This window comes from Penaeus japonicus, unplaced genomic scaffold, assembly GCF_977035675.1.
Source record: "Penaeus japonicus unplaced genomic scaffold, GWHDUDI00000001_assembly GWHDUDI00000040, whole genome shotgun sequence".
In the NCBI taxonomy this organism is placed as follows: domain Eukaryota; kingdom Metazoa; phylum Arthropoda; class Malacostraca; order Decapoda; family Penaeidae; genus Penaeus; species Penaeus japonicus.
In genome coordinates, this window is record NW_028234442.1 from 10,642,279 (window position 1) to 10,653,974 (window position 11,696).

Here is an 11,696-nt window from a genome sequence, read left to right on the forward strand (position 1 = left end):
AATATGGAAATAGAGAAAATGACAGGAAAATGGGGAAAATGAAGGTCAGTTCATACAGATTTACTTATATAATTTCTATCATTGGCAACCTAACATTTGTATGGTTGGCACATACATATTGTCAATGTGAAGACTTTAGGAATTTCAGAACAGGGAAATGCCCTTTGCATAACGAAATAATTGAACATTAAAACCTAATGAGGTTCAAATGATGTAACATGTTGCACAATATTACAAGAATGATATTGTATAATAGAACAGAAAAAAACATTTTAATTGATAAATATATTGATATCTAATTCATTTTTGTGTTTTGTTCTTTATAAGATTTGGTTTATGTAAAGTCTTTTATATATTTAAGTAGTTTGTAGAACCATTAGAATTACCTAAACACGCGTTCCTTACAACACCGTTTTCGAATGGCAGTTCTAGGTTATATTTTCCAACCTTGCCGTACTGTACATGGTTATTTAGCCTTGCAATCCAAATAGTTATAGAGCTAATACAACAAATAATCGGGAAAATTACGAAAACCGCATCTAAAAGTCATCCGGTTTCCTAATTCCGCTGCCTGACGTACGATATACCAAACATGTCTCGACCAATCAGAGTATTGTTTTAGTGTGACGTCATTAATATTCTGGATCCTGATTGGCGGAGATCTCGAGGTTGGCAGAGATGGAGGAGCAGACGATGATGTAACGTGAAAGCATTCGGACATTGGTGATTTCGCTCCTCTTTTGTGATGATATTTCGCTGGTGATTTTAAGGAAGGGAGATCATGGCATATAGACTTCTGTCGGCGGCCAAGAGGCTAGAAAGGCTGCTGCAGAAGGTCAAGAAGTCGGGCTCCGTTGACCCCAATGTGGTGAGTGAAGTTTTCCCATCCTGAAGAAATTTAACTTGTGGCTTAAAAGCTTGATGTTTTGTTAGAACTTTAAAATCACCTTCTCTTTTGTTATTATGATATATTGAGGTGTTTTCATTATCAGTTAGTGTTTGAGAGCACGAAGTAGACTAATGTTAAACACACCGTATATACGAGAGTGTGTTGCATGCATGTCAATTGCATTTTCACATGATTAATCGTGCAATTCAGTACAAATCAAGAAAGGATGGCATTTTATTGTCAAGTATGTATACAGTTGGAGTTCATATTATCGAGGAACGTCCTCCTTTGATCAAATTCATGGGCGTAGATGACGATGTATAGAATACACTGGTTCCTTACCTAACAGGCGATGTGATTGGACTTGTTATATAACTGTCTGACTTGAAAGAGTATGAAACAGGACTAAACAGTATTATACAAAAGCTGTGTGTTGCTGATGCTAATAAATTTAGTACCAATTGATTTCATCTTATGTAATCTGGCCAGATGTGGTAGTTTCAGTACAGGGAAATTAACTAGTGTTGATATTGGCCGTAGTTTCTCTCTCCATTTCTCTCGGCACTCCAGCAATAGGCCAACAAGCCTCCACTCCATACATTTTGGTAGGATAACACTCGGAGACCTCCCCGGCAATTCACCACCAGTAGAAAACCAGTCCAATGTTGGTCCTGCCAGAATCTACGAGGTTGAGGTTTTCTTACCTTCTCCATAAGTTTGTTTATCAAATTCTACAAATCTATGTCTAGAAAAAAATGTCAACACAGCTTAGTCAGGCAATGTTGAGACCTCTTTGCTTTGAGCTCCGGCAAGTGCAAATAAATGTCCACCATGCATATTAACAATATATAGTTTGTAGACATCTTTGGTATTTTTTTGTGAAATAAGGGTTTCTCTGTCCTGACTAATGAAAATGATTTCTAGAAAGACTGATGATTATTTAAATGGATGTTTTCTTGGTGGTCTTTTATTATCATGGACATTTTTTCCAGTATCTTCTGAAATTATGTAGAGAATTTCTTATATTTTGTCATGTAATTATGCAGGTAAAATCACTTCACCTGCACAAAAGGAATCAATAAAACCATAAAACTGAAAACCAAAACTGTAATTTCACATTTATAGACCAAAACAAAAGTCTTGCTGTCCATCAATATGTGTATATATCATATTTCATATTTTTGCCCATTTTATTTATGTAATTTTATTCTAATGTCATTAAAGGCATTATGATAGATTTGTAACTAGGAAAAATCTTGCATCATTTCCTTATCTTCAAAACAGGTTGGAAGCCAGCTGGCACATCTAGACTTACCCCATGGAACCATATTGCTTCAGCAATGGCGGCAGTTTTGCCAGAAGCCTCCCCGTGGCTTTGAGAAATACTTCCGTGGGGCAAGCAAGCAAGGCCCCAAGCAGCAGCAGAAATCAGACACGCCCCCTCCACAACAGCAGGCATCAAATAAGCCTTCAACCCCAAAGGACCCTTTTAACTTGAACTTGTTTGGCTCTGGAAGCAAGTGAGTTCAGTGGTTGTCACAGTATTAAGGCATATCTCAAGGATTTCCTATATGATGAAAATTCCTAATATCATACGTGTTGAAGATTTGAGGAGAGATTTTTTTTTTTCTTCTTCTTCTTCTTCTTCATTTTGTATAGAATTAAATTTTCTTGTTGATTTACCTAAAGCAATTGCAAGAGTTCATTAGAATTTATTAATTTTATGTGATAAGAATACTTGCTCCTAAACAGTTAGATTGATTTTGACTTGTGTTTTACTCTTTATCCTTTCAACACATGAACGTATATTTGCAGATCTGGAAAGGGTGGCGGGAGAGGAAGTGGTGGGGGCAAACCCCTTGGCGAAGGAAATGAGCGTGACAGGTGGGTGGCTATGGCGGCGCTGGCTGCAATGGGCTTGTTGGGGATTGCCGCCATCTACCAGATGGGCTACAAGGAGATCACGTGGAAGGAGTTCTCCAAGACGTGAGTTTCTCTTCAGTTGAAGTTTAAGGAGATGTAGGTGTGCTTAGATTGACGATGGAAAATTGTAACCACTTTATGAGAAGATAATTATTTGTACCATCAGTAGGAAATTGTTTTCATTCTGAGAATATGGTACTAGTCATAATACTTTTCCCTGGGTTATTACTGTTTTATTATGTCTGATACCTTTTTTATCTTCATGATTATCATTACTTTCTTAGCATTGCAAGATTTTTCGAATATATATATATATATAAATATATATATATATATATTATATAATATATATATATATATATATATATATATATATATATATATATATGTATATATGTATATATATGTATATATATATATATATATATATATATATATATATATATATATATATATATATATATATATATATATATATATATATATATATATATATATATATATTTTTTTTTTTTTTTTTTTTTTTTTTTTTTTTTTTAACACTACATTACTTTCCAGTATAGTTTACTGATATATATATATGTGTGTGTATGTGTGAATTTTTAATTTGTGTGCCAATTTTGATACATTCTTTCCATGTTCTCTATGCAGCTATTTGGCAAAGGGGATTGTTGAAAAACTAGAGGTTATCAACAAGAAATGGGTCCGTGTTAAACTAATGCCCGGAAACCAGGTGGAAGGAGCTGTAAGTGTTTGCATTTTGAAGGGAAGGAGGTTAAGCAGTTGGTGCAATAAAGAGATATGTTAATGATAGCACTGCTTGTATTTAAATGTAACTAGTAATCACATCATCAATTTCAATTAATCTAACACTTGATTTGTTTTTCCAGACAACTTTATGGTTTAGTATAGGGTCTGTAGATGCCTTTGAGCGTAATGTAGAGACAGCACAAATGGAGGCAGGAATTGAGCCTTCAAATTTCATTCCGGTGGTCTATAAGAATGAGTTGGAGCCTGCCACTCTCACGTCATTCCTACCAACGTTACTGATCATAGGTAAGTACCTTTGGATTGCAGTTTCTGTTTATTAAGTTCCTTTTTGCCTTGGTGATCTTGCTAAACATTGAAAAAAGTTGTCAGTGCAAATGTTGCATCTCTAGAAATAGAACTGTAGATATGGTTATTGCCAATATAGATGACAAACTATCACATTGTTCTTCTGAAAGGTTCACCATTATTCATACCTTCATTGTGGCTACTTTATTCAAAATCCCTTTCTATGTTCCATAATTCAGCATCTCTTCTCACCAACAGGTTTCTTAGTCTTCATGATGAGAAGATCGGCTCAGATGATGGGGGGTTCTGGAGGCCGCAGGGGGGGAGGGCTCTTTGGGGGGGTCATGGAGTCCACTGCGAAGATGGTGAACCCCACCGACATTGGGGTGGCATTTAAGTAAGTCAAATTGCCGGTGATTTACTTGTGAAATTGGTTGAATATATGGAAAGTCAATTGTGTTGTCAGCGGTATTGATGAATGTGTGTTTCAGCAATTCATTATCTTCCTGCATTTTCTTCCTAGGGATGTAGCTGGATGTGAGGAAGCCAAGATCGAGATTATGGAGTTTGTGAATTTCTTGAAGAATCCTCAGCAGTATACTGAGTTGGGAGCCAAGATTCCCAAGGGAGCCATCCTCACAGGTGAAAAGGATTTACACTATTTCCTTCTGTCTTTTCTTTCTATTCATTCTTCATCTTAAATCCTTTTTCTTTTCTTTTCTTTTCTTCTTCTCTCTCTCACTCTCCTCTTCCTCCTCCTACATCACCTCCTCCCCCTCCTCTTATTCCTCCTCCTCTCCTCCACCTCTACCTTCACCTTCACCACCATCACATCCTCTTCCTTCTCCTCTCTCCCCTCTCCTACCCCTCCCCCCCTCTTCCACCTTCTTTTCTACTCCTCCTCCTCTGTTTCTTCCTCTTACCCTTTTTTCCCCTCTTCATTTTGCTCCTCCTCTTCCTCTTCTTTCTCATCCTCCTCTTATTTGTCTCCTTACCCTCTGCTTTATCCTCATCCCCCTTTTTAATCTTTCAAAATATTTTTTTTCTTTCTTTTCTTTTCTTTTCTTTTCTTTTCTGTTTTTTCTTTTCTTTTCTGTTTTTTTCTTTTCTTTTCTTTTCTTTTCCCAAGTGCATTTAAAGTCTTTGGCTTTTCCTTCATCTTCTCCAAAAAGGGAAACCATCTAAAAATTCCATTATTGCCATTATCAGTTTTTATCACCTTTAAATCTCACAATATTTTTCTTTTCCACAGGCCCTCCTGGCACAGGCAAGACTCTGTTAGCTAAAGCAACTGCAGGAGAAGCTAACGTGCCTTTCATCTATGTCTCGGGTTCTGAGTTCTTGGAGATGTTTGTGGGTGTTGGTCCATCCAGGGTAAGTTTAAAGAGGCACTGTTTATGTATTAGAAGCTGGGGTTTCATTTGCCTTAGCTGACTATGGAACCAGAGTCAATTCAGGGAGTATCACCCTTTTGGTCAGGCCTGTGTGCACTATATAGAGATCTAGGCAAGCCAGATGTATTTTGTTTTTTGTTTTTTCTCTCGCTCTCTCAGATCTTTCTATTTCTTAAACTAGTATGACATACAATCTTTGATCATCATAGAAATATTTTTAATATTGTAACATCATGAAAATTGTTTTGAAGTTAGCCTAGACATATCAAAGCTTAGGGAGTGTATGTGTAATGTGACTAATATGGGAGGCTGGACGGCGAAAGTTGGAACCTGGGCTTCTTACTTTTTATTTGTAGACTTTGTATACATTAAACAGGTTAGATTTTCCTCCTCAAATACAGGATATGATTTCAAAGAATGTCTCTCCTAACAGGTAAGAGACATGTTTGCCATGGCGCGTAAGAATGCCCCCTGCATCCTCTTCATGGATGAAATAGATGCCGTTGGCCGGAAACGAGGTGGTAGATCCTTTGGGGGCCATTCAGAACAGGAGAACACACTCAACCAGCTCCTCGTAGAGATGGATGGTGAGTTCCTAATCTAAGTTTGAGTGATTTATTACAATGTTCTTTCCTTTTTATATTTTTTATATAAAAAAAAACAAAAAAACATACAGATCTCTAACATGTTTCTTCCTGACAGGATTCAACACTACTTCCAATGTAGTGGTATTGGCTGCAACTAACAGGGTCGACATTTTGGACAAAGCTCTTCTTAGGCCTGGTAGGTTCGATCGTCAGATCTTCGTGCCGCCACCAGACATTAAGGGTCGAGCTTCCATCTTCAAAGTCCACTTAGGGCCTTTACGCACCAGTCTGGATAAGGAGGAATTATCACGAAAGATGGCTGCTCTCACTCCAGGGTTCACTGGTAGGTTAATGTAGAAAACACAAATTTTTGGCTTGTGATTTATGCACGTGTATATTTAATTATTTCAGTAAAGAGTACAAGATTTTTAGTCCTTTTTTCTTCTTTTTTTCATTCATAGATCTTTACCTCAGCATAAATTGTTTTTGTTTCTACAGGGGCAGACATTAGTAATGTGTGCAATGAAGCAGCTTTGATTGCCGCTCGTGATGCTCAAAAGGATATAATCTTGAAGCACTTTGAAGCTGCCATTGAGCGTGTTGTGGCTGGTATGGAGAAGAAAACCAATGTATTACAGCCAGCAGAGAAGAAGACCGTGGCCTATCACGAGGCTGGTCATGCTGTCTGTGGGTGGTTCCTGGAGCATGCTGACCCATTACTGAAGGTGACTAAAAATGTTCTGAATATAATGAAGAGTATATGAAAATGGAAAGGGAATCTAGAATAATGTTCATTGTAATTGAATATATATTTATAAAGGGTTAGTATTTGCAACTCTACAAATGGAAACCTTGCTAATCTTCATACTTTCCCTTTTGTTGAACATCTTTTTCCTTTTTCTAGGTTTCCATCATTCCCCGAGGAAAAGGACTTGGTTATGCCCAGTACCTCCCCAAGGAGCAGTTCCTTTTCACACAGGAGCAGCTCTTTGACCGTATGTGTGTTATGCTAGGTGGCCGTGTGTCTGAGAGCATTTTCTTCAATGCTATCACCACTGGGGCACAGGATGATCTGCAGAAGGTTACTAGATCTGCATATGCACAGGTGAGAAAACAGCCTTCACATCTAAATTATTACTTCTGCTCCTTTTTCCCTTGATATATTGGCAAGAACTTCTTCCCTGAGTTAGCATCTGGATGTGATGAAACTGCAATGCTTATGATTGTTTTGTGCAGTGTGTTATTGAAGGGCAGTGCATTACTTTTCCTCTCATTTCTTTCCAAACCAGATTGTCCAGTATGGTATGAATGACCGCATTGGACAGCGTGTGTACCAGATGCCTGAGCCAGGAGAGATGGTGATGGAGAAGCCATACAGCGAGGCCACAGCACAAGCTATCGACGAAGAGGTCAAAGCTCTCATTGACCGAGCTTACCAGAACACCATGGATCTCCTTATGGAAAAGAAGGCTGATATTGAGAAGGTTCGTTGTGGCTATGGGCAGTCTGTTTATTAACTGTCTTTAGAATTTCAGTATATAGCAGATATTGTATACAAGAGATTTATTTAAAGATCTTTATGTGATAAATTGAAAATAGACAAATTTGACACTGAATCACACTATTTTCTCTCTCTTTCTTTCTCTTTCTCTCTCTCTCTTTCTCTCTCTCTTTCTCTCTCTCTTTCTCTCTCTCTTTCTCTCTCTCTTTCTCTCTCTCTTTCTCTCTCTCTCTCTCTCTCTCTCTCTCTCTCTCTTTCTCTCTCTCTCTCTCTTTTCCTCTCTCCTCTCTCTCTCTCTCTCTCTCTCTCTCTCTCTCTCTCTCTCTCTCTCTCTCTCCTCTCCTCCTCCCTTCTCTCTCTCTCTCTCCTCTCCTCCTCCATTCTCTCTCTCTCTCTCCCTCTCTCTCTCTCTCTCTCTCTCTCTCTCTCTCCTCCACTCTCTCTCTCTCTCTCCTTCTCTCTCTCTCTCTTTCTCTCTCTCTCTTCTCTCTCTCTTCTCTCTCTCTCTCTCTCTCTCTCTCTCTCTCTCTCTCTCTCTCTTTCTCTCTCTCTCTCTCTTCCTCTCTCTCTCTTCTCTCTCTCTCTCTTCCTCTCCCTCTCTCTCCTCCTCTCTTCTCTCTCTCTCTCTCTTTTTTTCTCTCTCCTCTCTTCTCTCTCTCTCCTCTCTCTCTCTCTCTCTCTCTCTCTCTCCTCTCTCTCTCTCTCTCTCTCTCTCTCTCTCTCTCTCTCTCTCTCTCTCTCTCTCTCTCTCTCTCTCTCTCTCTCTCTCTCTCTCTCTCTCTCTCTCTCCTCTCTTTCTCTCTCTCTCTCCTCTCTTCTCTCTCTCTCTCCTCTCTTCTCTCTCTCTCTCTCTCTCTCTCTCTCTCTCTCTCTCTCTCTCTCTCTCTCTCTCTCTCTCTCTGTAATAAGAAAATACATATCTTTATACCTTCTGTTATTACCATGTACATAATAGCTAACTGAACATGTCCCTGTAGGTTGCCAAGAGACTGCTAGAGAGGGAGATCCTGAGCCGCGATGACATGATTGAGCTCCTGGGACCAAGGCCCTTCAAGGAAAAGTCCACCTACGAAGAATTTGTGGAAGGGACCGGTAGCTATGAGGAAGACACAAGCCTACCCGAAGGCCTGAAGCAGTGGAACAAGTCGAAGGAAGAGGAAGCAAAGGAAAAAGAAGAGAAGGAAAAAGGAAAGAAGAATAGTTAACCAATTATGTTTTTTTCTCGTTTTTTTTATCGTTTTTTTTTATGATCATTATCAGGGACTTGTAATACTACCCCACCCCCCCTCTTCTCCTTGCCGCTCCTCCCGTTTCCTATGTCTCTATTGTATATTACTTGCTTCATGCAGATATTTGGATGTAGAATGATGTAATATAATAAAGAATGATTGAAATATATTAGATTCTGTGTTTGAAGATACCATTTACCTTCGTATTGTATGTGTTCCAACTTGAAAATATTTTGTTAGAAGGGAAAATGACAAGAAGAAATATATTTTGCAATCAACTTTTATGAAATAAAAAAGAGCAAGAAAACAGTTATGTGGACTTTTCCAGAGATGATTCATAATTTTTTTAGTACAAATTATCACAGTGATATACTAAAAATAGACTTATACCATACCATAAGTCTGGTAAACAATAGAAAACACATCCTACGATGCCCACCCCAGGCTGCATATCCTATGATGTGGCCTTTCCTGAAAGGGTTAATGATCATGAAGTGGCAAAATTTCCATTCCTTTATTGAAACTAATATCATCATTTTTGTTGTTATTATTGTTATCACTATTATTATCAATACAATTGTAATAGCATTATGATTAGAATATTTGTGATTTTTTTTTAAGATATAGCTTGTATTATCATTATTTTTACCAACTCAACAGGAATGATGGTTACATATATTATAATTATAATAATGCTATTCATAATATTATTGATACTTCCATAATATAATGAGTATCAATAACAAATAACATTGATGATAAGAACAATAACAATCATCTGAGGGGTGAGAGGGCAAAACATAATGGTTACAATGAGTATGATAATATGATGACAATGAATAATAACAATCATGCCAGAAATGATTGAGAATAATGATATAATATTATTGTTAAATGTTAATAACATTATTTGTTTATGATTCTAACAATAGTAATGATATGATTATGATTATAATGATCATAACAATAATGAGGATAATAGTAGTAGTAGTAATGATGACAATATTAGTAATACTAATGATGAGAATGACAGTAATAGTAGTAGTCAGAATGATGATAGTAATAATGATCAAAAAAATATAGTGATGATAATTACTACTTTATAAATTACCATCACTGTGACTACTAATGTCTTTAATACTGTTACTCTAAATTGCACCATCATTATATTTTCCTTACAATTATGATTGTTGATAAACTGCTACTGATGATAGCAATTACAGTGGTGGTATTACCATGATTATTTATTGTCATTATTATTAAAAAAAAAATACAAGTACTGATATTTCTCAAGTCACTTTGTTTGCATTATTTCTATTATTATTACAATAATTATCATCTAGATCAGTTCTATTGTTATTTATGTTGTTATTTTTTGATGCCACAAAAAACAAAGTTTTACAGGGCAATCAACAGGGTAGTCATAAATATTATTAATATTGTCATCATTATGTATTGTTGTTGTTGCTGTTATCATTATTACTTTTATTATTATAATGCTTTATTGCTGTCATTATTACTTTATAATGAGTATTGTTACTATTAGTATCATTGTACTAATTGCTGTGATAATGCTAGTAGTAGTATTGAAGTATAATTTTGATAATGATGAAAATAATGACTATAATCACAATACTCCCTGATGTTATTGACATTCTTATTGTAATTGTAACTAGTAATGTTATTATTATTATTTCAATTATGAATTATTTTTCTTGTATTTGGTCCATAATGTATAAGGCTATTACCATTAGCATCAATATTTAATATAACAATGATGAAAAGAGAGTAATGATAATGATGACAATATTCATATTAAGTATCATGAAAATGACAATGATCATTATTATAAGGATGACAGCTATGATCATTAGAATAGTATGAATGACAATAATGATATTAATCATAATAGTAATGATGATGGTAAAGCAAATAATGATTGATGATGATAGTAATGATGTTTGGCACTTATCATACAAAGCTATCAATGTATTTTTATTGTTCTAACCATGGTTATTATCAAAATTATCATTATCCTTGATAGTAATAGTAATATTAGTATGGAAGTTATAATAATCATGATCTTATTATTATCATCATACACGTCATCACAATCATCATCATCAACATTATCATCACAATCATCATTATCATCATCATCATCATCACCATCATCACAGTCATCGTCATCTAAATTATCATCATCATCATCATCGCCTGTATCATCAGTGTATTAGAGACATCATAATTCATCAGTAATGTTTTTTACTGATGCATTTCTTATTGCTGTCAAATTTAAGTTCATTATTAATGTTGATGGTGTTGATATTACTATTGTTATTGTTATTATTTTTTTCTTTACCATTTATCATATATTTTGTTTCATGATCATTATTATTATTACTTTTATTAATACTATTACTATTAATGTTATTCTTTTTGTAATTATCATTATTGTTATTGTTATTGTTATCACTATTATTATTATTATTATTGATTATACTTTTTTATATTATTATTTGATATTATTGTGTGTTTTTTCTTTCATTATTTTTATTATTCCTTCTAGTATTACAATTATTATTTTTATTATAATTATTATTATTATTACTATCATTACTATCATTATTCATCCTTATTATTATTATCATTATTATTATTATTTGTATTATTATTATTATCATTGTCACCATTACTTATCATATTTTCATTATCATTATTTTAATTATATTATCATCATCATCATTATTATTATTATTGTTATTATAATTCTTATCATTATTATCATTACTATCACGTAATTATTATCATTATAATTATTATTATTACTATTATCATTATTATTATTATTATTATTATTATTACTATTATTATCATTCTTATCATTATTATCATTACTATCACATAATTATTATCATTATAATTATTATTGTTATTATCATAATCATTACTCTTACTACTAGTACTACAATTATTATAATATTCATCATTTATTTACTATCATTATTGTTGTTGTTATGGTTTTCATCATTTTTGTAAATATCTTTATTATTGTTATTGTCAATGTCATGGCTTTGAACATTAAAATATCAATGCTATACATAATTACGAGAATGG

General features: G+C 34.7%; 1 protein-coding gene across 1 annotated transcript; it reads left to right on the forward strand.

Moving 5' to 3' along the window:
- The first annotated feature begins 651 nt into the window (after positions 1–651).
- Afg3l2 (AFG3 like matrix AAA peptidase subunit 2) lies at positions 652–8,751 on the forward strand. The gene is made up of 14 exons (XM_043030890.2): positions 652–868; positions 2,174–2,409; positions 2,705–2,875; positions 3,464–3,557; positions 3,703–3,868; positions 4,127–4,265; positions 4,392–4,510; positions 5,121–5,242; positions 5,696–5,849; positions 5,965–6,192; positions 6,348–6,574; positions 6,754–6,954; positions 7,139–7,333; positions 8,328–8,751. Exons 1-14 carry the CDS (start codon positions 782–784, stop codon positions 8,553–8,555), a joined length of 2,367 nt encoding a protein of 788 aa, XP_042886824.1. The 5' UTR covers positions 652–781; the 3' UTR covers positions 8,556–8,751.
- Positions 8,752–11,696: the final 2,945 nt, after the last annotated feature.